General features: G+C 43.4%; 1 protein-coding gene across 1 annotated transcript in view; it reads right to left on the bottom strand.

Moving 5' to 3' along the window:
- Positions 1–27,219, bottom strand: part of EPHX2 (epoxide hydrolase 2) — a 154,315-nt gene that overhangs the window by 66,792 nt on the left and 60,304 nt on the right. Inside the window, exons 7-10 of the mRNA XM_073624886.1 lie at positions 7,983–8,078; positions 6,699–6,777; positions 5,995–6,029; positions 5,872–5,898 (exon numbers count right to left, since the gene is read on the bottom strand). Of these exons, the coding sequence (XP_073480987.1) occupies positions 5,872–5,898; positions 5,995–6,029; positions 6,699–6,777; positions 7,983–8,078 (237 nt within the window). The remainder of the gene's footprint in view (positions 1–5,871; positions 5,899–5,994; positions 6,030–6,698; positions 6,778–7,982; positions 8,079–27,219) is intronic.

Raw genomic sequence — 27,219 nt, 5'->3', positions numbered from 1 at the left:
GACATGACCTTCTGGCTTAGTTCGCCCTCTCTCACGGGGTCTCCATTCAGGGGAGCCCCACCCTATACTTGGGGTGGTCTGTTTCGGCAGACCTCCCAGAGAACGGGGTCCATCTGGTTTCGGCCAGATGGACCATGTGAAGTACCCCAGTCCCCGTCTGGAGCCTAACACCCCGGGGGATCATGGCAAGGGTCCCTTCTCTTCGGAGGAGGACCATGTGTACACACTGCGCACGTTTTGCGTTTCACTTTTTGGTGTGCACTTTTTTTTGCATCGGGTGGAGTCTGAGTGTGTTCACACACCACGGGCTTTAAAAAAAAAAAAAAAAGGGGTCTCCAAACTGTCTAAACAAAGGGCCACTTTACTGTCCTTCAGACTTTAAGGGGGCCGGACTAGGGCCAGTTTGGGAGTACAAAATGTCCTGGCATCCAGTGGGAGTAAACAATGTACTTTCTTTGGTATCGTGGACAATAGTGCCCCATCGTTGGTGTCAATAGAAGAAACTCTGCCCTATTACTGGTGTCAGTGGAAGGAATTGTGCTCTTTTGCTGGTGTCAGTGGGAGGAACAGTGGCCAAATCAGCATCAATGTAAGGAATTGTACCCCGTCGTTGATGTCAATAGAAAGAATTATGCCCCATCATTGATGTCAATGGAAGGAATTGTGCCTCATCGTTGATGTCAATGCAAGGAATTATGCCTCATCGTTGATGTCAATGCAAGGAATTATGCCCCATCATTGGTGTCAGTGGGAGGAATAGTGGCCCATCATTGGTATCAATGAAAGGAGCTATGCCCCATCGATGATGTCAATTAAAGGAACTGTGCCCCATTGTTGGTGTCAATGGAAGGAATTGTGCCCCATCGTTGGTGTCAGTAGGAGGAATTGTGCCTATTTGCTGTTGTCAGTGGGAGGAATAGTGGCCCATCATTGGTATTAATGGAAGGAATTGTGCCCCACCGTTGATAGTCATGGGAAGGAATTGTGCCCCATCGTTAATGTCAGTGGAAGTAATTGTGCCCCATCGTTGGTGCCAGTGGGAGGAATTGTGCCATTTTGATGGTGTCAGTGGAAGGAATAGTGGCCCACTTTTGGTGTCAGCGACAGGAATCATGCCCCATAGTTGGTGTCAGTGGATGGAATAGTGTCCTAAGGGCCGGATAAAGGCAAGCTTTGAGATGGAGCTTCTTCACCTTGAGCCATAAAAAAGGTGCTGTCTGTGTGCGATAGAAGAACCTTGCGAGAGGAGGAATCCCTAGTGTTGCGAAGCGTAAGAACAACTAAAATCAGTAGACCTCAACCCTCATGACCAGGGCTCTAGCAGCTACGTCCTTAAGTCAACTTTTGTGAAGAAAGGTGGTAAACCAATCCTTACACAAAATGGACGAAAGGGTTTGCTTTGAGGAGGTTACCCTCAAGCTCTGGACCCACATGCAAAAGTCAAGGGTGGGCTGGCTCCTAGACTGCAGAATTTAAATGTGGCCTGGATCCTATTATATAGACCGTACCACCATTTTGGGGTTGGCAGCCCCTGTGCATAGGTTGCCTTACCCCATGGTTGGCAACGGTCGGTACCTATGCCACACTAGAAGTAACGTCATGCCAAACATACTTAAGGGGAGAGTGAGCAATGTTTGGACAGGTTTTTAAACAAAAGGGTACTAGTGTACTCCATAATGTTGGGTCATTTGGCCTCATTGCTCACCTGATTGCCATACAAATGATAAACATCTTTGTATGTGCGTGTTTTATTTCATTTGTACATTGAGTTACATTGTTGCACTATACAACTGTCTTGTGAAATATTTGAATTTTTTGTCACGGATGCTCTTCAGGCTTTGACACAAAATTTTGAATATTTAACTTTGGGCGTGCTTGTTCTCGCTTTACCTAAAATCACAGTTACATTTCATTCTTCCCTTGTGATGTTCTCGGCGAACTGAACAATATTGTGACATTGTTACAATTTATAATCCCAAATCCTGAACTTTAATGGCGCCCGACCTTTAATCCAGCCAAGCCGTATTACGCTATAGAGTGAGATTTTCCTCACTCACGGCCATCTCTATATAGTGCATTTGCTGAATATTTATTAAATATTCCTCATATGCATCCGATACAAATAACTGTGTGAGTGCTGAAATCCCCTCAAAGAAGATTATTCTATTCTCTCAGTTCCCCTTCGCTGAATGTCGACTGTCCTTGGAAGGATAATTACACCACAGCAATATTGGTGCTTGACTACACTCATCACACATCTCTCTACACGTAGTTATAACCCATCAGCCTGAAGTGAACTGGTCACTAAAAGTTTCACCTGGGCACGTTAGCAACACCAAATCACATTATTTTAATAAAGAAGGAATCACCATTCATACAGTGGCTTAGTGCAGAGGTCCCCAAACTACGGCCCACAGGCCACATCCGGCCCACAGCTGGGATCAGTGGCATATCCTCAATGATTGAAGATTAACATCAGTAGATACTTGTCAGGGCTGGGCTCAGCCCTTCCTTCTTTGAGCTGGCCACTCAGCTGTCGGCTAATTGCCAACTCCCATCTCTCTCCACAGTTACTCGGCTGTTGATGATATCCTGCTCGTCAGTCCTGCCTACTTAAGCCATCCAGTCCAGAGGATCTCTGCCTTCGCCTTGGTCACATCAGAAGAAACCATTTCCTGCGTTTCTGTTTAAAGACTGGCTTTGCTGACATCCCTTCTGACTCCAGATCCTGCTTGCTGTTCCACTACTTTGATCCCTGACTTCTGGCTTGGCTGACTATCCATTCCGGTTACTGAACTCTGGCTATGTTTTGACTATGTTTGTTCTTTTTACTTTTATTATTAAACAAGTGTGATATTTAACTGTACTTCTGTCTCAGTCTGATTTCATGGTTTCAGACAATACTGCCTATGGTCTCTATTTCTGATGGAAGGGGGGACTCCTAAGGCAGCCTCTATTATAAAGGGGACTCTAATGGGGACCCCCCAATGTAAGGGGGGACTCTGATGGGGACCCTGTTGTAAGGTAGGGCTATGATATGGACCCTGATGTAAGGGGGGGGGGGGCTCTGATTTAAGGTGGTACACTGATGGGGACCCTGATGTAAGGGGGGATTCAGAGGTAAGGGGGCCACTGATGGAAGGGGAGACTCCCAAGGTAGACTCTGATGTAAGGTGGCTCTGATGGGGACCCCAATAGAAGGGAAGACTCTGATGGGGACCAGGATGTAAAGTGGAATTTGGATGCAAGAGGGATTCTGATAGGGACCCTGATGGAAGGGGGACTCCAAAGGCAGACTCTGATGTAAGAGGGCTCTTACAGAGACCCCAGTGGAAAGGAAGACTCTGATAGGGACCCTGGTGTAAGGTACGACTCTTATGCGGATCCTGATGTAAAGGGGGAGTTTGACAGGGACCCTGTTGTAAGGGGAATTCAGATGTAAGGGGGACACTGATAGGGTCCCTGATGGAAGGGGGGACTCCTAGGGCACTCTGATGTAAGGGGGCTCTGATGGGTATCCCAATAGAAAGGGACACCCTGATGGGGAACCTGATGTAAGGGGGGACTTAGATGTAAGAGGGACTCTGATAGGGACCCTGATGGAAGGGGGACTTCTAAGGCAGACTTTGATGTAAGGGGGTTCTGAGAGAACCCCCAACGTAAGGGAAGGCTCTGATAGGGACCCTGATGTAAGGTGGGACTCTTATGTGGATCCTAATGTAAGAAGGGACACTGATGGGGATCCTTATGTAAAAGGGGCTCTGATAGGGACCCAGATGTAAAAGGGAACCTAATGGGGATTTTTTTTGGCCTGTGATCATTTGTAAAAAATATACTATGCGGCCAATGCATGCTAAAACGTTTGTAGACCCCTGGCTTAGTGGTTAGCGCATCTGCCCTGAAGCACTAGGGTCCTTCACCCTCTGGCCAAGACTATCTATAGGCAGTTGCATGTTCTCCCTGTGTTTGTGTAGGTTCCCTCCGGGTACTTCAATTTCCTTCCAGACTCCAAAGACATGCTGGATGGATAATTGGCTCCTGTCTAAATTGGCCTAAGTGTGTGTGTATGTATGTATGTATGTATGCATGTATGTGAGTTAGGGACCTTAGATTGTAACCTCCTTGAGGGTAGGGACTGATGTGAATGTACGGAATGTAAAATACTAAAAAAATTGTTGGTGCTATATAAATATATGTAATACATAAATAAAACACTACTGCTTCTGAGCTCCCTCATCTAACCGAAAGCCATGGCAGCCTAGATCACATTGTTTTGCTGTTGGGAAACTTTTGGGTTTTTAATGTCATTAACCACTTCCCGACCGCTGCACGACTATGTACGTCCTAAGTTTGAACGGGGATATCGTTGTTATGGCAGCAGCTAGCTGCCATAACCCCGGTATCCCCGTTTTCGTGCGGCGGCCGGCTTTCAGATAAAAGTGGTCCCTGCGGCGGATTCGCCGCGAGATCACTTTTATCGGTGGCGGGAGAGGGGCCCCCCCCCTCCCGCCGCGATCCGGTGCCCTCCGCCGCTTACCGGAGCCGTCGGTAGCGGCGGAGGCGATCGCGTCCTCTGCCGTGGTGTGTATAGAGACGAGTGAGGCCAAGATGGCGCTCACTCGTCTCCATAACACTGCTGGGCGGAAGCGACGTCAAAACGTCACTTCCGTCCACGCCTCTTAAAGGCATATTTTTTCAAATGTCATTTTTCTAATAATGTATTGTAATGTAAAAATAAATAAAATATTGTAAAATAAATAATAAAAAAAAAAAAAAAAAAATTTTAAAACCCCCCTGTCCCGACGAGCTCGCGCACAGAAGCGAACGCATACGCGAGTAGCGCCCACATATGAAAACGGTGGTCAAACCACACATGTGAGGTATCGCCGCGACCGGTAGAGCGAGAGCAATAATTCTAGCCCTAGACCTCCTCTGTAGCGCAAAATATGCAACCTGTAGAATTTTTTAAACGTCGCCTATGGAGATTTTTGAGGGTAAAAGTTTGACGCCATTCCACGAGCGGGCGCAATTTTCAAGCATGACATGTTGGGTATCAATTTACTCGGCGTAACATTATATTTCACAATATAAAAAAAAATTGGGATAACTTTACTGTTGTTTTATTTTTTTATTCAAAAAAGTGAATTTTTTCCAAAAAAAGTGCGCTTATAAGACTGCTGTGCAAATACGGTGCAAAAAAAAGTATTGCAATGACCGCCATTGTATTCTCTAGGGTGTTAGAAGAAAAACCATATATAATGTTTGGGGGTTCCAAGTAATTTTCTAGCAGAAAAACCTGTTTTAAACATGTAAACACCTAAAATCCAAAACGAGGCTGGTCTTAAAGTGGTTAAATACCACATGGAGGCTTGACACGTTTGGTTATCTATAAACTCAACTCAATGTTAATCAATGTGGGTGCATTTATATTATTTTATTTTAATTTATTTTATTTCTTTAACAAAATTTTTTCATGTCAGTGAAAATTATTACATTTTAGTGACTCACTTTAAAGCAAATTTATAATAAATACATTCTACAGATTAAGCATTCCTATCACATTCTTTGTGGAGTTCTTGTATTGTCAGGTAAATGAAATGTTTCCTTCCACTAAATAAAATATCTATTCCCCCGGGGGGGGGGGCAGAAAACAGGCCTGTGATCCCCCCCTCCCAGCACTCTTCCATCATATGAGCTCAGAAGACAGCAATAAAAGTGGGATAGAAGAAGGGAAAAAAAATTGAAGTGTTAAAATTGGTTACAGGGCAGAGGTGAGCTGTATAAGATGTGATGGGATTTATGTCCACTGTAACCGAGTATGAGAAATCCACTCATTACATATATAAAAAAAAAACATATCCAGACTCTTACCAGCCTCTCCAGGAAAATGACCAGGTCCTATATAAAAAAGACAGAAAAGATAAAATAAGAATTGCAATATTTTAGGTTGCAAAAAAATAAAAAAATAAAAAGACAGGCCTCTATTCCACACACCCTGCAGATTTCTTGCTGGGAATACTCTTCTATTTCTAAAAAAAAAAAAAAATGATACAATTATATATATAAAATAAGCAATTATGTCTGATAAGAAATACATAAAATAAATTCATATAAATCTATATGTATATACTTTAAAAATATATAATATATTATAAATTATATATTTATTTTTTAATCTATAATATAGACTACATGCTAATGAAATTTTGAACTAAAACCTTCCCGTTTTCATTATTTAATGAATTACTATATATATATATATATATATATATATATATATATATATATATATATATATATGTGTGTGTATGTATGTGTGTGTATGTGTGTGTATATATATATATATATATATATATATCTCTATATACATACACACATATATATAATAAAATAAATTACAGCAAACTGTTGGCGCTATAATAATCCTTTATAATAATAATAATAAATATTCTCTTTGATTTTCTATGCCATGCAGGCAGATCATGGCTGGTGGGAGAGGCCGGCAGGGTGCTGTATGTAGCGTTGATGTCATTTTATTACTATGTGTACAGCACCATGCCAGAAAGGACAGCAGCTTCAAGCAGGTTTAAAGTGCATTAACAAAACCACTTGCATGACTCTTCCCTAAAGCTCATGCACTTTGAATGATTGAGCATTTATAATGCAAGCAAATGTAAAAAGATATCATAGAAACTCACCATTTGGAGCAGAGGAATCCCCGTAGCCCTTCATATCTAGAGCTATAACCCGGTACCCTGCGTCAGCCAGAGCCGGCAGCTGCATGCAAGACAAATGTTATGTGCGTTATTTATTCCGGAAAGCCACAAGCCGAGCACAGCAGCACTTAAAGCAGGACTCTGCCTTTAAAAATCCTTGAAAAAGAAGGCTTTTATTCAACGTCAGAAGGATTTTTCATTTCTCTACAAGCCTTTGGAATACAAAAACCACTTAAAGCAAGTTAAAGTGGAACCCCCCCCCCCCCCCCAAAAAAAAAACAAACAAACAAAAAAAAAAAAAACACACGGATGCATGCAGCTCTGCATACTAAACTTAAAACACAATGCAGGTATTTCAAAAATAAATATATTGCGGCCCAATTCAAACTCACCTTGGTTCCACTTCAGCACGGTATTCCAAATCTAAGAATTCAGTTTTATTTGGAACTTTGAACATTTATTGCTCCAAAATGCCTATAGCTACAGAGGTGGAAGAGCCCTATTTTGAAAGTGATTACTCTGCTTGTTCAGAATACATAAATGCTTTGGTGGGCATAGTCTTGGTGCAGATTCGCTTTAAGTAGGAACCTGGAAATGTATATTTTGTTTGGAATTTGTCCTAAAAAAAAAATAGCAGTGCACTTTGTGTGCCTAGGCACTCCTGTTCTGTATCCTCATAGTACAGTATATCTGCAGTGTGAGATCATATAAGGCCCTCCTGTCTCTCACTGATAGGTTACCCAGACTGGAAGTGAGATTTGATGATGTCATTACTGTGCTGATCACTGTTTTCTTTGCTGGAGAGGAAGCTGTACCTGAGGACCTGCAGCGCAATAATCTCCCTGCTACTGGTTCTTTTCTTGAGGTCCTAAAATGCCAGGACAGTACAAATAACCCCCCCCCCCCCCCCCTCCAAAATGACCCCTTTTTAGAAAGTAGATGGTCCAAGATATTTAGTAAGAGGCATGGTGAGTTCTGTGATTTCCATTCAAAAATCCCCTTTGGCTGTCAAAACCCCCCCCCCAAAAAGCAGGCTTTTGGGAGGCGGCTGTGCTGCCTGTCAGATGCTCCTGTACCGTTCTCTGAAAAGCATTCCACCGCGGATTCCTTTTCAGAGACCAACGCAGATATAAACTCCAGACAGCATTTATTATTCCCAGTATGTGTTGAGAAAAACACAACATTTCGGGAGTTCTGAGAGGCTCCCTTCATCAGGGTTACTTTGTATCGCTGACCGGGACTTTTTATGAATAGTTTATTCATTACCTGATACCTCCAGGAGTACCAGCTCTCGGGAAAGCCATGACACAGACAGATGGCCGGTCCGTTCCCCATCTCTACATAATGCAGCTTCACACCAGGCTGAAGGACACAAAGGAAAGGGTTAGAGATTGTAACAAAAAAAAAGAATGGGCAAAAAATTAACTCTCTAGATGTACAAATCTGGTAGAGACATCACCAAAAAGACTTGCAGCTGTAATTGCAGTGAAAGGAGGTTCTAAAAAGTATTGACTCAGGGGGGCTGAATACAAATGTACCCCCCACACTTTACACAAAATTTATTTGTAAAACATTTTTAAAACCATTTATCATTTTCTTTCCACTTCACAATTATGTGCCACTTTGTGTTGGTCTATCAAATAAAATCCCACTAAAATACATTTACATTTTTGGTTGTAACATGACAAAATGTGGAAAATTTCAAGGGGTATGAATACTTTTTCAAGGCACTGTATATATCCCAGTGCACACTACAGGTCCTCCTGTTAGGAATTATGGCCAACCACTTCCTCATACAAGAATCTTCTTCATTAATAAGGCACTCAGGGGACAAGAGTAGAGGGAAACCCTATAGTGTAAAGCCATAACATTTTATTAAAATCCAAAAAGGTGTACACTCACAGAATATCACTCTTATGCTATGTACACAGGATAGGATTTTCCGACAACAAAAACGTGGATTTTTTTCTGAAGGATGTTGGCTCAAACTTGTCTTGCATACACACGGTCACACAAATGTTGTCGGAAATTCCGAACTTCAAGAACGCGGTGACGTTCAACACGTACGACGAGCCAAGAAAAATGAAGTTCAAAAGCCAGTGCGGCTCTTCTGCTTGATTCAGAGCATGCGTGGAATTTTGTGCGTCGGAATTGTGTACACACACTCAGAATTTCTGACAACAAGTCTTGTTGTCGGAAAATTTGAGAACCTGCTCTCAAACATTTGTTGGCGAAAACAAATGTCCTATGGAGCATACACACGGTCGGACTTTCCGAGAACAAGCTCTCACATCCAACATTTGTTGTCGGAAAATCCTATTGTGTGTACGGCCCATAGGAGAGCTCTCATAGAGCTCCCAAGCCACTGATCCAAGATGGTTTTGAGGCTCCGCCCAACGTGATGACGTCATGAAGCTCTGCCCACCTGACACGTTGCATCCATGCTCTTTCCAGGTCAGTGACTCAGACAGGACCGAAGCCTGCGAATCAGCTTGGCAACCAAACAGCTAACATTTTCAGAAGGAAGTTGCCACCGGCAGCTTACCTATTTAGCACAGTTCAGATTTCCAAAAGGCGCTTTTTTTTTTCTTCGGACACATTTCCTCTGAGCTTTGATAATAAGGAAGAGCAAGTTCACCTTCCATAATTCTCACTAGATCGATGTTAGACTGAGGAGAGATGATGATTTGAGAAGAATGAAATACACATTTTATCAGTCTCCATATAAAGTGAGATAAATGAAGCCAACACGGGGCTGGAGCCTGTGTTGTTAATAAGTCATTATTGCACTTTTGACCCCTGCGCTGAAATATTACCTGCAGCACAAAAATATTGAGTCTTTTCTTGTGTTCCTGATCAATGCTTTACCCAGCGAGCAGAAAATAATAAGATCCCTTCCGTCTTGCCTGCAATAACCCTGCTAAATGATCAGTAATGAACAGACTACACCGACTATATATCATCGAGGAGAGGAGACACTACAAGCTGAGAGATGTAACAGAAAATGAATCTTGAGGTTAAAGGTCACCAGCCTTTCAGGGTCTTCTGGGTCAACAGTGTCATGACTTAAAAAAAAAAGTAGTCCACACTTGTAATTTGCCCATTTAAGGAATTGTATTAGTCATTAATCACTCTTAAGGTCTTTCTAGGTGGTCTGACCTCTCTGGGAGTGGAAGGCTCCTTCAATCAATACGGAGAACATCAATGCGCTTAGCATGGTGTGGAGCAGAGTTGTGAAGAACTGAAGAAGGATGAGAGGTCATGTCCTTGGTCTGTCCTAAGTAGGTAAAGGGCTGAGAAGATGTCAAGCAAGTGGGTTCCCCCATACCCGTGGAGTGTAGCACTGTTGGTTATGGCCATGTGTCTGGGTTCCCCAACCTGAAGGAGTATGGCACTGCTGGCTATGGCCCTGAAGGTGCCTTCAACTGTAATTTTGTGGACAAGGGACACAGGAGTAGCCCTACTTATCATTAATATCTGTAGAAGGGAAAGGGATTAACATCACTCTTATGGTCTTGCTGTGTGGTATGACCTCTCTGGGATTGAAATAGTCCACCAATCAAGACAGAGCACAACAATGTATGTAGCATGGTGCGGCACAAAGTTGCGGAGAACTGGAGGGTCAGATGTAATGTCCTTGATCTATCCTAGGTAGCTAACGGTTGAGAAGATACCATGCAACTTGGTTCCCTCATAACGGTGGAGTGTACCACTGTTGGCTATGGCCCTGGGGATGGCCTCAGCTGCAGTTTTGTGGACACTGGAAATAGCAGCACTCCCACAAACCATTAAAGAATACCAGTGGAAGCAGCGTACGTCCCTAATGTTTGTTAGACCAATATAGGGAGTTGCGATGGGAGTTGCTTGTGAAAAAGCACTTGGAAGTAGTATAGATACCACTAAAGAAGGCTTCCCAGCTGCTGATCGACCATCCACCCTGTGAACTACAGGTTACACCCATACCAGGAACTAAGTGGGTGCAATACCAGAATCGTTGCACAGCAGCGTGGTAAGGAGCCTGTAGTTAACCCCCCACCACCACTGTTAATTGCCCAATCAGGCAGCAGGCAGGGGCAGGGGAAGGGGGAGTACTGTGATTTGAGAGGTTACCCTATATGGTCTAAATGCTTCTGAATACCTGACCACAGAACCTATATGACCTTGCTGGACATCCCATTCCAACACCATGGACATTAACATGGTGTTGGTCCTCCTTTGTGGTTAACCACTTAAGGACCCAGCCTTTTTCTGACATTTGTTGTTTACAAGTAAAAATCTAATTTTTTTGCTAGAAAATTACTTAGAACCACCAAACATTTATATATATATATATATATATATATATATATATATATATATATATATATATATATATTTATTTTTTTTAGCAGAGACCCTAGAGAATAAAACAGCGGTCTTTGCAATTTTGTATGTCACACGGTTTTTGCACAGCTGTTTTTCAAACGCAATTTTAATGCAAAAAAACAAAACATAACCCATTTTTTTTTGTAAAATATAAAAGATGATGCCACGCAGAGTAAATAGATACCAAACATGTCATGTTTTAAAATTGCTGAATAGATACGAAACGTGTACATTTTAAAATTGCGCACGCCTGCATAACAGGGACAAACAACGTAAACTTTACTATCCATAGGCAATGCTTTAAAAGCCTTTACAGGTTACCACCATACAGAGGAAGTCTAGTGCTAGAATTACTGCCCATGATCTGATGTTCACGGTGATACCTCACATGTGTGGGACAATCGCGTTTTGCGTGCATGAAGAACTGACGCATGTGTTCGCCTTTGCACACTAGCATGGGAGGATGGGGCACTTTAAAATGTTTAAAAAAAATGTTTTCATTAATAATTTATTTTCATTTTTACACTGTTGCTTTCATTTATTTACTTTTTTAACCACTTTTATTGCTGTCACAAGGAATGTAAACATCCTTGTGACAGCAATAGGGACATGGCAGGTACTCTTTATGGAGGAATCTGAGGTCAATAAGACCCCAAATCCCTCTTTTGCACTTGAAAACATTCAAAATGCCAAGATCTGCATTTTTAAATACTTTCGTTGTTTAAAAAATGGACCCATTAAAATGCTAGTAAACCGGAAATGATGTTATGTTATCGCTTCCAGGTTACCATAGCGCCGGCCGGATCAAAGCTGATCCCGGCTTTCTTCAGCTCTCCAACTAGCTGGTGCACATGTCGGCTAGTAGCTTGTGTCTCCCGGTTGCACGGGAGAGTCCAAGCGAGCCGCGGAAGACATCACCCCAGTAAAACCACTTCAAGTGCTTAAAACGTCCTCCATTATTCTGGGAAGACTTTCCACATGGTTTCGGAGGGTGTCTGTGGGAATTTGGCGCCATTTGAGAGGTCAGGTACTGATGTTGGATGAGAAGACCTGACTTGCAATTGGCGTTCCAATTCATTCCAAAGGTGTTCAGTAGGATTGAGGTCAGCTACTGATGTTGGATGGGAAGACCTGGTTCAAATTCAGAGTTCCAATTCATTCTAAAGGTGTTCAGTAGGGTTGAGGTCAGCTACCAATGTGGGATGGGAAGACTTGGTCCACATTCAGAGTTCCAATTCATCCCAGAGATGTTCAGTAAGGTTGAGGACAGTTACCGATGTTGGATGGGAAGACCTGGCTCACATGCAGAGTTCCAATTTATCCCAAAGGAGTTCTGTAGGGTTGAGGTCATGTATCTGTGCAGGACAATCGAGTTCCTCCACACCAAACATGGTCAAACCATGTCTTTAAGGATTTGGCTTTGTGCACAGGGCACAGCCATGCTAGAAAAGAAAAGGACCTTCACCAACATGTTACCACAAGGTCCAAAATGTCTTTTAATGCCATATTTACAGTACCCTTTACTAGAAACAGCTGAACTCAATCATTGGGAGGGGTATCCACATATAATTCCTTTTTACAAGTATTACATAACCTGAACATCCACACACTATGTATAAATGTTACAGGACTTTTGTGGCACGTTCCCATTAACTTTAACGGGCTGTGTGAAAAAAATATATCTTGATCTGCTTTTATTATTGCAAATATGTGTAAGCTCCTTTGGTAAAGAGAGCCATGGGGATAGTTCTGCGGTCTATGCAAAGTCTAATTGAACATGTCAGAGCTCTACAAATACAGGATACTATCCCCCCGCCTAAATAGTGAATCCAGCAGACGATAAACGCAGAAATCTGTCTGGACACATCTTAGATAAACCTAAAGAAACCCGAGCACGTGTCCTGATATTGTGCTTCATTCAGTGTGGAGATATCAGTAAAAATTCTCCATTGTGTTAATATACACCTGGCAACAAAGTTTATGAAAGTTGGAATGAAATGTAATTGTGCTTGGAATAAAAATGACGAGGAGCGTGTCAGCAGCCGGACGTGAAATGAGAAATGGTTTATTAGAAGTGATAGTTCGCGTGAAGAAATGTTATTTTTGTACTGCGGGTGTGCGTTAGATCAGTTTCCTTGTAATAAGAGACAGAGACGGAGGACTCCATAACACAAGAGCGACACTCTTCTCCTCATTTACAGAGGAAACCATGAGCCAAACCTCTCTTCTTTTCTTTTCACATGTGAGAGATAAAAGTCAAAGTTTAATTTGCTTATGTACTGTGCCTATATATATATATATATATATATATATATATATATACACACATATATATATATATATATATATATATATATATATATATATATATATATATATATATATATACATACATATATATATATATATATATATATATATATATATATATATACACACATATATATATATATATATATATTATAAATATTTATATTATTATATTACTGTGCAAACGATTTAGGCAGGGGTGGAGAAATGCTGTAAAGTAAAAATGCTTTCAAACGTATACATTTCAATTATTTATTTCCATCAATTTACAAAATTGATTGAGCAAACAGAAGAAAAATCTAAATCAAATCAATATTTGTGTGACTATTCTTTGGCTTCAAACCAGCAACCTTGTACACTTGCACAAAGTCAGAGATTGTGTAGGATTAGAGTCAAGTGTATGATTAACCAATTATACCAACCAGGTGCTAATGATCATCAATTTCATATGTAGTTAGAAACACAGTCATTAATTGAACCAGCTGTATAGGAGGCTTAAAACTGGATGAGGAAAAGCCAAACTCTGCTACTATGGTGAGGTGGTGGAAGACAGTTTCATGTCACAGGTCATACTCCATGGCAAGACTGAGCACAGCAACAAGACACAAGGCAGAGGCGTAACTAGAACCTTCAGGGCCCCGGTGCAAGAAACAATGATGGGCCCCCCCCTTCCATCCGAGCTCCAGACTTCACATTTTGAGAGGGCATCCATGGACATCCTCCCAAAACCGTGCTTCCCGCATGCCCCCTGGGACGCGCATCCAGCGCAATCACAGTGCCCCTTTACCATGTGATGTCAGCTGATCACATGTAAACAGACTTGCCGGTTATCCGTAGCCCTTTCCTCCCGTGCTATGTCTGTGTGAGGAAAGGACTGCCATTAACTGTCAAGAATGTCAGTAAATTGTTTACACTGATAATCAGTGCCCCAATCATCAGTGCCATGTATCAGGGCCCATCAATGCCACCTATCAGTGCCCATCAATGCCGCCTACAAGTAAATCAGTAAATCCCATTGGTGCCTCTCATCGGTGCCCCCTATCAATGCTCATCAGTAAATCCTATCAGTGCCTCCCATCGGTGCCCCCTATCAGTGCCTCCCATCGGTGCCCCCTATCAGTGCCCCCTAGTGCCTTCTCAGTGCCCCCCATCAGTGCCTCCTATCATTGCCCACCAGTGCCTCCCATCAGTGCCCCCTATCAGTGCCTCCCTTCAGTGCCCATCAGTGTCCCCTATCAGTGCCTCCCATCGGTGTCCCCTATCAGTGCCTCCCATCGGTGTCCCCTATCAGTGCCTCCCATCGGTGTCCCCTATCAGTGCCTCCCATCGGTGTCCCCTATCAGTGCATCCCCTTCAGTGCTCATCAGTAAATCTTATCAGTGCCCCCTATCAGTGCCCATCAGAGTCCTCTATCAGAGTCCTCTGTCTTCTCAGGACAGCACGGCTCTGAGCAGAGAGCGTGTCTCTCCAATGGCATTACTATGGTTGGTGTCACCCGGTGAGGAAAAAATTGGTGTCACCCTCCTCCACCAACTATAGCCCCCCCTCAGTACAGACCCCCCCTCCACTAACTGCAGACCCCCCTCTCAGTATAGACCCCCCCACTAAGTACAGACCCCCCTCTCGCAGTATAGATCCTCCTCACTAAGTACAGACCCCATCTATCAGTATAGCCCCCCTCATTGCAGACCCCCCCATCTATCAGTATAGCCCCCCTCTATCAGCATAGACTCCCATCTATCAGTGTAGACCCCCATCTATCAGTATAGACCCCCTCAGTGCAGACCCTCATCTATCAGTATAGACCCCCCTCTATCACTATAGACCCCAGTGTAGACCCCCGCTCCATCAGTGCAGACCTCCCCTTCATCAGTGCAGACCTCCCCTCCATCAGTGCAGACCCCCCTCCATCAGTTCACATCCCCCCTCAGTACAGACCCCCCTCCATCAGTGCAGACCTCCCCTCCCTCATTGAAGACCCCCCTCCATCAGTTCACACCCCCCCCTCATTACAGTGCCCCTCCATCAGTACAGGCCCCCCACAATACAGACCACCCCCCCTCATTGCAGACCACCCCCCTCCATCAGCACACACCCCCCCTCAGTACAGACCCCCCTCCATCAGTGCAGACCTCCCCTCCCTCATTGAAGACCCCCCCTCCATCAGTTCACACCCCCCCTCAGTACAGACCCCCTCCATCAGTGCAGACCTCCCCTCCCTCATTGAAGACCCCCCTCCATCAGTTCACACCCCCCCTCATTACAGTGCCCCTCCATCAGTACAGGCCCCCCACAATGCAGACCACCCCCCTCATTGCAGACCACCCCCCTCCATCAGCACACACCCCCCCTCAGTGCAGACCCCCCAGCAATGCAGACCCCACTCAGTGCAGACCCCCCTCCCTCCATCAATGCAGCCCCCCTCAGTGCAGACCCCCACCCCATCAATGCAGACCCCCCCTCAGTGCAGACCCCCACCTCATCAATGCAGACCCCCCCTCAGTGCAGACCCCCACCCCATAGTGTCCCCCCCAGCACATGTCTATTTGAATACAAACTTTACAGACCTCAGAACACCGTTCTCCCTCGGACTCCTCCTCCTCCTCCCCCTCGGTAACCAGAGAGGAGGGGGAGGCGGCTTTGGTCCGCTCCACTCTACGCCTGTGTGTCTCTCATCTAACAGCAGAGAGACACCGGCATTGTTTGTTTTATTTCCCTCTCCGTGTGTCCTCTCTCTCGCACGGCATGACAGAGGACACACAGCTGATCTCCCCCCTCCCCTCTCTGTGTGCTCCGCGGGAAATGTGAGCTCCTTAGCTTCACACTTGACTGCCCGCGGAGCACAGAGAGGGGAGATCAGCTGTGTGTCCTCTGTCATGCCGTGCGAGAGAGAGAGGACACACGGAGAGGGAAATAAAACAAACAATGCCGGTGTCTCTCTGCTGTTAGATGAGAGACACACTCAGCCTCAGAGCGCTGTGAAGAGCAACCCCGCTGGGCCCCCCCCCACAGTGGCGACTGTTGCGACCCCGGTAATTCCGCCACTGACACAAGGTAGTTATACTGCATCAGCAAGGTCTCTCCCAGGAAAAGATTTCAAAGCAGACTGGGTTTTCAAGATGTACTGTTCAAGCTTTTTTGAAGAAGTACAAAGAAACGGGCAATGTTGAGGACCGTAGATGCAGTGGTCGGCCAAGGATACTTAATGCAGCAGATGAAAGACACATCACGCTTACTTCTCTTCCGTAAACAAGAGCAGAATAACAGGTCCTATTTTTCGACCTCACCTACTATGAATGGCCCCCGGGGGATCGAAGTCACTTCCTAATCTCACTCATACTGAAACAAGCTGCTAAACTGTTGCTATATAACCTTGTTAAAGGTAACTGATATAAAACGATCTGAAAGATGACTTGGTCCTGTTATGGGAGTTTATTGGAGCATTAGATTTGATGTTGGTCCAATGGTGCTGTGAGCAATGGATATAGATGGCAACCAAGATTTTTAGAAGGGGCTCCTTAGACATACTCAGTCCCACTTACATTGACTGCGGATGGTATAAATCAAGAAATAGGAACATATCATCCTATGATGAGGATGGTAAGAGTAACGCAGTGGTTGAATAGTGGTGTTGATCGGGTACCAAAGACGTTTAGCATGTGTTACAATACAGTGTCCAATCCACTAGTAGGATGCTCCACAATATGTGTACTATATTACTTGAGCCCAGACAATGGCAGCAGGAAATCAAAAAATCCGAGATATAATTTCTTTCAGGAAATCACTGACAGAATAGACACAGCCTGCTCTACCATTACCAGGGTAATCAAGGTTGGCTGCAATGTGGGTGGACGTAGGGAAGAGCTACTATGCAGTCCTTACTAGAGATCAGAGCATTTCACATGGTATGCTTCCGGTCACCGTTTAGGAAATTAGCAGTCAAATCAGCTGTTTCAAAGAAGCTTGCGTCCACACGTTACCAGCCCGTGGATTCAGCTGTTTATCTTATCCCGCTATATAAGTGCTGAGCCGGGGTTCGGTTTCAACCGTACTCGTAGTCCAAGGGCTCTTTGGTAGAGGCAGGTAATCAGATAGTCAGCTGCGTGGTCTGCGACAATCGCCGCTTGGGATATGCTGCAGGGATGGACGCCTTCTGACCTACGGTCTCAGTTAGAACGGGGCATTTCGTGGCTGGCATCATGTGCCTGTAGTGATGTCAACGCGTTTCGCTAGAAGAGTAGCGTAGCTTCGTCTGGATGGGGAGGGGCTAGGAGTTACCTGTCCCTTATAATAGCAAGTACATTTTGATAACGCTGCCCCTCCTAGGGAGATTTTTTTTAAAAAGGGGACAAACGGGTGATTTTCCATCTTTTTGTCAGTAATGCTCTTCTAAGGAGCTGAATAGAACAGCTCCCCTTCTGGATGACCTCATTTATTTAGTTGGGGAACAGAGGACTCTATTTTTTCAACCCTCCCTTATTCCTAAGATTGAGTATCATATTTTTCATTTTCGATTTTGAGGCTTTTAAATAAAACAAAGTAGTGCAGATAAATTCAACACATCTCACACTCAATCGCAGCATTTGATGCATATGAGCCATGCCTATGCCAGTCAAATGGGGGGGGGAGAGAAAGGGCAGATTGATAAACTATTATATAGCCAAGGCATTCACAGTGTGCAAAGGAGGAGGGAGAGATATTTGAGTTGAGGATAAGAGAGGTAAAAATGAGAGAGAAAGGAGAGATGGATAAAGGGGAGTGAACAGGAGAGAAATGGGGTGGGGGGATGGGATGAAGGATAAATGGGGACATGTATATGGAGAAAAGGTATAGGTAGAAGTAGGTAGAAGTGTGTGTGTGTGTGTGTGTGTGTGTGTGTGTGTGTGTATAGTGTGTGTGTGTGTGTGTGTGTGTGTGTGTGTGTGTGTGTGTGTGTGTGTGTGTGTGTGTATATATATATATATATATATATATATATACACAGGGTTCAGGGCTACGAACATAGAATGACATGAGGTAGCTATTTCTCAAGCCTCAGCCGATAATATAGCTACCACTTTCTGAAGCAGTATACGGTTGAAGTCCCCCCTCCTCACTGGCAGTTTGAACACATATATCCCCTTAACTTTTAGGGCATCGGTTTTCCCTCCACGACATAGGGCGAAATGTTTTGCCAATGGTTTCTGCTGAACTTTCTCTGGGTCCCTTTAAATTTTCCTTTTTGATTTCCCATAAATGCTCATCTATCCTGACTTTTAGGGGTCTTTTAGTCTTACCTATGTAGATCTTGGGACACGGGCAGGTAAGCATATATATTACTCTGCTTGTGGAGCCATTCAATTAGATCTCGGATCTCATAGGATTTTTGTCCCCCTGCGTTAATAAAGGTAGCTGTTCTGTCCACAAAGGGGCAAACTTGGCATTTATTGCAAGGGAACATTTCTTTACTCCTGGGGTATTCATATAGCCAGTTAGAACACGGCTCTTTGACAAACTGAGTGTATCAAGATATCCCCCAGGTTTTTGGCCCTTCTGGCAACCATCTTAGGTAACGTTCCCACAATATCAGATAGTCCTGGACTGTTCATCAGTATTCCCTAATGCTTTGCAAGTATTATGCCCCGTACACACGGTCGGATTTACCGCAGAAAAATGTTCGATGGGAGCTTGTTTTTGGAAATTCTGGCCGGATGTAGGCTCCATCGGACATTTTCCATCGGAATTTCCGTCACACAAAATTTGAGATCTGGATCTCAAATTTTCCAACAACAAAATCCGTTGTCGTAAATTCCGATCGTGTGTACACAATTCCGACGCACAAAGTTCCACGCATGCTCGGAATCTTCATTTTTCTCGGCTAGTCGTACGTGTTGGACGCCCCCGCGTTCTTGACGTTCCTACGGATTTGCTTTTGGGAGTATCCACGTTCGTGAAATCTAACATAGAGCTCATATCCCTCCTTTCTCAGGTCATCTTTTTTGGTGCAGTTCCTTTTAATCCTCAGGAATTGGCCCACTGGAATCCAATTTTTAAGCCAGGGGGGTGATGACTATCATCCCTCAGCAGGGTATTTGCCACAGTTTCTTTGTGGAAGGTATGGATATACAAAAGTACATAGTGCAAAACTGGTGGAAACCAGTCGGACCCAGGTACACCCATCTACTGTCCGGAGATGTATGGCCAGAAGTGGTCTTCATGGAAAGGTTGCAGCCAAAAACCCAAACCTCCGAAGTGGAAACAAGGCTAAGCGACTCAGCTTGAAAACACGGGAACTGGGGGCAGGGCTTTAAGCCTGAATGAGCAGACATGCCAGCTTAGTGCTCCACTCCTGAAGGGATGCTTCTGACACTTTCTATTATGTCCCAGCTCGGCTCTGTCAAAAATTTGCTACCTGACCTGTTTTAAACCACCACTACCTCAGGTGATGGTTCCCGGATATTCACACCCAAGAATGAAGCCAAAAAATGTCAAAGATGCGTTGGCCCAGGCTTCGGTCAATATGGCACCAGCTCAATACTCTCCTGTTACCTCACGCTCTGGGAAACCCTCTCAGCATTTTATGGTAATAGCTGTAACACAGAAGGAATCTGACTCTGATTCATCTACGCAAGTGCCACAATTGACATCTTTTACAGACCCTGCACATTCTATTGTACTGAGGCAATTTGAGAAAATGCTTCACAAAGCCCTTAAACAGACTTCAGATCATATTACAGACAGTCTGACTAGGGAAATCAGAGAATTGGGCCAACACACTGCTAACCTTGAGTTAAGGGTTGATGAACTGGAAAATAGCACACTAGCTTACATGACTGATATTGAAAATCTCAAGAGGAAAATTTTGTCCTTCAACCCCGAAGAAGATTATGAAAATAGGGCCTGGCGTTCTAACATATGTATTTGTGGGATTCCTGAATCTGTCACTGATTTACAAGCTACCAAGCCCTATTTCATGAACTACAGCCATCTATACCAGTCAAACGAATGGAAATGGACAGGGTTCATAGAGCCCTGGGTTCACCACGTAAAGCTGATGAACCGCCGCGTGATATAAATTGCCAAATTTCACTATTTTCGCACCAAAGAACAACTGGCTGCAGCTAGAGTGAAAGATACGCTGACCTTCCAGGGACATACTTATCAGCTATTTGCTGTCCTCTCCCAGCACACTATTTCTAAAAGATGGGCTTTGAAGCCACTTCTCCAAGTTCTACAGCGACATCAAATCGCATATCAATGGGATTTCCCATTTTCAATTTGTTTCACGCACCAAGGCTCTAAATATGTCTGACGTTCTGCTGAAGAACTTTAGTCTTTCTTACAAGATATGCAGCTTTTAGGACGCCATTTCAACAAAAATAGCGCGCAAACTCCTTCAGCCTCCCACTCTCTGCAAAAACAATCGGCTAATGGAAGTGATAGACGTCGCCAGGGGCAATCAAAGTATGGTCGTTTTGCTTCTTCTACGCCAGTTCCTGAAGACTCTATGGACTGATCATCTTCATCTCTTGATCCAATGCCAGTTGTCAATATACCTGGCCCATCTAGTCATTCAGATGGCTAGAAAGTTATCCTGCTTTATTTGTTTTATCTTGCTCTTTGCAAGTAACTGTTTGACTCATTTACTTCAACTGCAGGTCTCCCTTTTACTGATAGCAGTATGGTGCCAGCTTTACTTTATCACATAGCCTTGTGCTATTATTTGTTTTTATTGTTATATTTGATGCTTTGTTACGTGGTAGCTCCTTACCCTAATATTTACGCTCCCCCTCTTGGGCTTTTTTAGCGCATGTTAGGGTATGGAAATACCGGGACGTAGTTATCAACTTTCTATGTGTATTCTATTTTAATTGTTGGCAGTGCTCCCTTTGGAGGTGTCTTTGTGCCCCCAGTTAGCTAACCTCAGATTCCCATTAATATTATGTGGGTATCGGAAAGTAGCCCTTTGACCTCTGGTGGACCGCTTTTCGCTCCTCCAGTACACACTTGTGTTTTGTCCTTTGCTCTCTATACCATATTGCAAATCTTAAATACATTTGCTCTACGAGAGCTAGTTCTCCTTTTCTTCTATTCTTTCTTTTTTCCTACTTTTTTTCCTGAGGTAGTCACAGTCGTTTAATCATCTGTTATTCAGTTCCTAACATCATTATAATGCCCCCCTCCCTAAATGTTTTGAACTTTAGGCTTAATGTACATGGGATGCTGAGGCAACCTCCTCTTGCCACATTTGCATGCTGCGTTTTGCCGCGTTTGTGTCTATGAGCGTTTATTTAAGATAACATCATAGAACCCTCCCAAAGCCCAAAAAACAGTATTGTTTAACTATTTCAGCCATTCTGTGAGACCAGAGTGAGTAGCAGCAGTGTACTTGTATCTACCTCAATTTCAGTGCTTTTACTATGGATCCCATAATGAGCATATGTGAGGAAAAAATGCTAATTTTTTAATATATTTAATTTTGAAATTGCAATTGATTATTAGAATTTTTTTTTTAAAGCTGTATGTGTAAATTCATTTTTTTTTATTATTCATTTTTTTAAAAAATATTTTTAATTAATTCTAACCCTAACCCTAACCCTAACTTGTTCTTCAAGAGGAAAACCCTAACCCTAATGGGAAACCCTAACCCCTAACCTGAAACCCTAACCCTAACCCTAACCAGAAACCCTAACCCTAACTTGTTCTTCAAGGAGAAAACCCTAGCCCCCTAACCCTAATGGGAAACCCTAACCCCTAACCAGAAACCCTAACTTGTTCTTCAAGGGGAAAACCCTAACCATAACCCCCTAACCCTAATAGGAAACCCGAACCCTAACCCTAACCGGAAACCCCAACCGGAAACCCTAACCCTAACTTGTTCTTCAAGGGAAAAACCCTAACCATAACTCCCTAACCCTAATGGGAAACCCTAACCCCTAATCCTAACAGGAAATGCTAACTTGTTCTTCAAGGGGAAAACCCTAACTCCCTAACCCTAATGGGAAACCCTAACCCTACTGGAAACCATAAAACTTACCATAACTTACCATAACCCTAAACTTGTTCTTCAAGGGGAAAACCCTAACCATAACCCTCTAACCCTAATGGGAAACCCTAACCCTAACGGGAAACCATAACACTGAACATAACCCTAAATTTGTTCTTCAAGGAGAAAACCCTAACCATAACCCCCTAACCCTAATGGGAAACCCTAACCCTAATCCCTAACCCGAAACCCTAACCCTAAATTTCATGCAGCTATGTTTGATCAAGTCGGGGGTGAAGCTCAATGGTGGGGTCATCTGGTTAAAATCTAACATCATATAGGTCAAATTCCAATTATACTTTGGCTAACAGCAATGCTAGTGGTGTATTGGATTGGATCATGCTCATGGTCTATGAAGCATAGCAAACAATTACAAGTTTTTAGATTTTTTTTTTTAGTGTTTATCATTTGTTATCATTTTAAGTTTTATAATGTTAAAAAATAGGGCACCTGTAAAAACGCTTATAAACTAAAATGCGGCTAAACGCCGGTGCCGTGTTCAGCGGCGTTTAGCTGCATTTTGCGTCTGAAACTTTGGTGTCTGAACTCATTTTTTTGCCTTCAAAGAAAAGCCTATAAACGCAACTGCCTAAAAATGACATTAACCACTTCCCGCCCGGCCTATAGCGGATTGACGTCCGGGAAGTGGTTCTGTTATCCTGACTGGGCGTCATATGACGTCCAGCAGGATAACATGCCGCCGCGCGCCCACGGGGGTGCACATCACGGCGATCGGTGGAGCGGTGTGTCAGCGTGACACACTGCTCCACCGATCTTGGTGAAGAGCCTCCGGCGGAGGCTCTTTACCATGTGATCAGCCGTATCCAATCACGGCTGATCACGATGTCAATAGGAAGAGCCGTTGAACGGCTTTTCCTCACTCGCGTCTGACAGACGCGAGTAGAGGAGATCCGATCGGTGGCTCTCCTGACAGGGGGGGTCTGCGCTGATTGTTTATCAGCGCAGCCCCCCCTCAGATCACCACACTGGACCACCAGGGATCGCCACTAGGACCACCAGGGAAGGGGCAACATGTGGATGGCCAGGTATGTACCCCATGGCCATCCACATGTGCCCAATCTGTGCCAATCAGTGCCCACAAATGGGCACTGATTGGCACCATTATGTTTGTTATGCCCAGCAATGCCACAATAAGTTTTATCAGTGCCACCAATCAGTGTCATCAGTGCCACCTGTCATTGCCCATCAGTGCCCACCCATCAGTGCCACCTATGAGTGCCCATCAGTGCTGCCTATGAGTGCCCATCAGTGCCGCCTATGAGTGCCCATCAGTGCCACCTATCAGTGCCCATTCGTGCCGCCGTATCAGTGCCCATCAGTGCAGCCATATCAGTGCCCGTCATTGAAGAAGAAAACGTACTTATTTACAAAAAAATTTAACAGAAACAAAGAAAAACTTGTTTTTTTTTCAAAATTTTCGGTCTTTTTTTATTTGTTGTGCAAAAAATAAAAACCGCAGAGGTGATCAAATACCACCAAAAGAAAGCTCTATTTGTGGGAACAAAATGATAAAAAATTTGTTTGGGTACAGTGTAGCATGACCGCGCAATTGTCATTCAAGTTGCGACAGCGCTGAAATCTGAAAATTGGCCTGGGCGGGAAGGTATCTAAGTGCCTGGTATTGAAGTGGTTAAATGAACCTTTGTACATGTACACATAAGATAAAATTGGATTAGTTCATGGGCAGCTGAAAAAAGCAGCCAACTGCCTCTGAATGTCCATTTACCCGCAGCAGTGTACATGAGGGCTAAATGTCCAAGGTCCTAAAAGGGTTTTTTCGATGCAAAAATTTAGTATCAAAGCAGAGTGGTACTGCAGATACTTATGGAGTACTCTGTGCCACGTCCTATGATTGAGTACAAAAGAAAAGAGATGTGTGGGCTTGGACTTTTTAGGCACAATAACTGGTATTATATAGTTAAAAACTGACATTTATTGAAAATAAAATACATTTAAAAGAGAAAAAAGAGAGAGAGATCCAAAAATCTGTACAACATCAGTCCATGAAAAAAGGTTACAGCAATACAGACCAATCCAGTTCCTGGTTACAGTCGCTTGTTACCTAAGCGTCTGTTTCATTGCAGACTCAAGACTATTCGACATACGCTCCTAATAAACACCCAACCTCTTTTCTTTCCCACCTTTTCCATGTAGTTGATACCCATAAATTAGGTACTGTGACACTATGTGGAGATTCAAACCAAGTCCTCTTTCCCTTTTTAGATAAATCCCCACCCTGTCCCTCTTCCAGTCCTTCTAAGCTTTCAATTATACAAGTAATCATGTCAAAATTGTACACACCTTTCGCTCAAATCTTGCTAAATTATACTCTGTATAACTTTGATCACACAGCTGCTGATGCCCTTTTTCCAGTTATCCCCCCCTCCCGCCGCCTCCCGCCGCTCTTACCGGGCCTCCCGTGCGATCGGGAAGCCCGGTGTCCAATCGGCCGCCTTCGGCGGCTGGGGGCGGGCTGGAACGAAGCTGTGGGCGGCTTCGTTCCAGCCTTCTCAATGTAAACGCGGAAGCGACGTCATGACGTCACTTCCCGTTTACTCGGCTGCCAATGGCGCCGGTTTTAAAAAAATATACAGTGTTCAGAATCGCCGTTTTCGGCGATTTGAATACTGTGAAGTGCAAAGGAGGGATGGGGGGTCTTTTAGACGCCCGATCCTTCCATAAAGAGTACCTGTCACCACCTATTACTGTCACAAGGGATGTTTACATCCCTTGTGACAGCAATAAAATTTAAAAAAAAAATGTTTTTTTTAACACAATTTACAAGTATAAAAAAAAATAAAATAAATAAAAAAAAAATTTTTAAAGCGCCCCCGTCCCCGCGAGCTCGCGCAGCGAAGAAAACGCATATGTAAATGGTGTTCAAATCACACATGTGAGATATCGCCACGATCGGCAGAGCGAGAGCAATAATTCTAGCCCTAGACCTCCCCTGTAACTCAAACCTGGTAACCGTAAAAAAAATTTAAATCGTCGCCTATGGAAATTCATAGGTACCGTAGTTTGTCGCCATTCCACGAGTGCGTGCAATTATTAAGCTTGACATGTTTGGTACCTATTTACTCGGCGTAACATCATCTTTCACATTATACAAAAAAATTGTGACTAACTTTACTGTTTCATTTTTTTTAAATTCATGAAATTGTCCCTTTTCCCAAAAAGTTGCGTTTAAAACACCGCTGCACAAATACCGTGTGGCATAAAATATTGCAACAATCGCCATTTGATTCTCTAGATTCTCTGCTAAAAAATATATATATATAATTCTTGGGGGCTCTAAGTAATTTTCTAGCAAAAAATACGGATTTTAACTTGTAGACACCACTTGTAAACACAAATAGGCTTTGTCATGAAAGGGATAAATTATTAGGCAAAATTAATGTAATCAAGCTATTTTACCCAAATCATTATACCTTTTTAGAGTCCTGCCCATTTTAGTACCATCCCATTTCTTACGACTTATTCAGCGTAGAATTATCTCCTTTATCTGGGACACAGCTAAACCCCCTACCTCTAAATCCACTTTGTCTTCCACAACAATGTGGAGGCTTAGGTCTCCCCAATATTTCTGCCTATTATCATGCAGCTCACCTTGCACATTTACCTAAATACCATGCAGTAAAGGAAGTTCCACCTGGGTAGCAATTGAGTCTGTCGTCTGTGACCCTATCTCAGTAGCCAATATGTTATGGTTACCTCCAGTTGATCGTACTTCTATCTGCAATCCTATCACGAAACACTCTTTATCCATCTGGGATAGATTCAAAACCCACTCTCGGCCTTCAATCTCCCCATATACCACTTCTTTCTTTTATTAAAAACCCGGTCGTATTTTACCCTGCCTGGATTTCCCCTAATTCCTTTAATGCTTGGAGTGCAATTAATCTATAGATTATATAAATTTGTATTCACATCTTCTTTACACGCCTTTCCCACTCTATGCGAAACTTATGGACTTCCCCAATCAGAATTATTCAATTTTTTACAGATTAAAATTTTTTTTCAACCATACCTACAATCAGTCACGCTGTTTTCCCAGATGTCGCCTTTTGGGCATACGTAATTATGTTCCACATATCAGAGGGCTTGTTTCGATTCTTTATAAACAAATTCTAGCTAGTTTTGATACTAGCCCCCCCCCCCCTATGTTTCTAAATGGGCAGTTTTTGATTTAGCTTCGAAAGTGTTCGAAACTTCCATACAACCAAATTCCGCTATAGATCTTTTGAATATAAAACCAGATGGAATTAAACGGAATCAATTTCACCTTCTTTTACAGCTCTTAACAGCCGCAAAACAAACCATAGCTAAGGCATGGAAAACTCAAAATCTGATTGTAGCCGAAACCAACCACAGAACCCTTGTTCATACTAAAATTGAAGCAATTGAGAGCGATCAGATCTGCATATTTGAAAAACGTTGGTTACCTTGGGTTAAACATGGTTTACCTCCTGACTTTGATGACACTTTACTATTGTCATTGTAATAATAATTCATTTACCCTTTCATCACCCTTCACTCGGTTGAAACCGCACTACCTCTATCAAATTTACCCTTTATTCCTTGTATTTTTCTCTTTTCTTTACTTCTTCTATCCTCTTATGCAGCGTACACACGAGCGGACTTTTCGACCGGACTGGTCGGATGGACCGAGTCCGGCGGGCAATCCGACCGTGTGTGGGCTTCATCGGACCTTCAGCTGACTTTTCCAGTCGAAAATCTGACGGACTTTAGATTTGGAACATGCTTCAAATCTTTCCGACG

The sequence above is a fragment of the Aquarana catesbeiana genome, linkage group LG04 (genome assembly GCF_042186555.1).
Source record: "Aquarana catesbeiana isolate 2022-GZ linkage group LG04, ASM4218655v1, whole genome shotgun sequence".
Taxonomy (NCBI): domain Eukaryota; kingdom Metazoa; phylum Chordata; class Amphibia; order Anura; family Ranidae; genus Aquarana; species Aquarana catesbeiana.
Note: the sequence above shows the minus strand (reverse complement) of the source record. Positions and strands in the feature narration are given on the sequence as shown.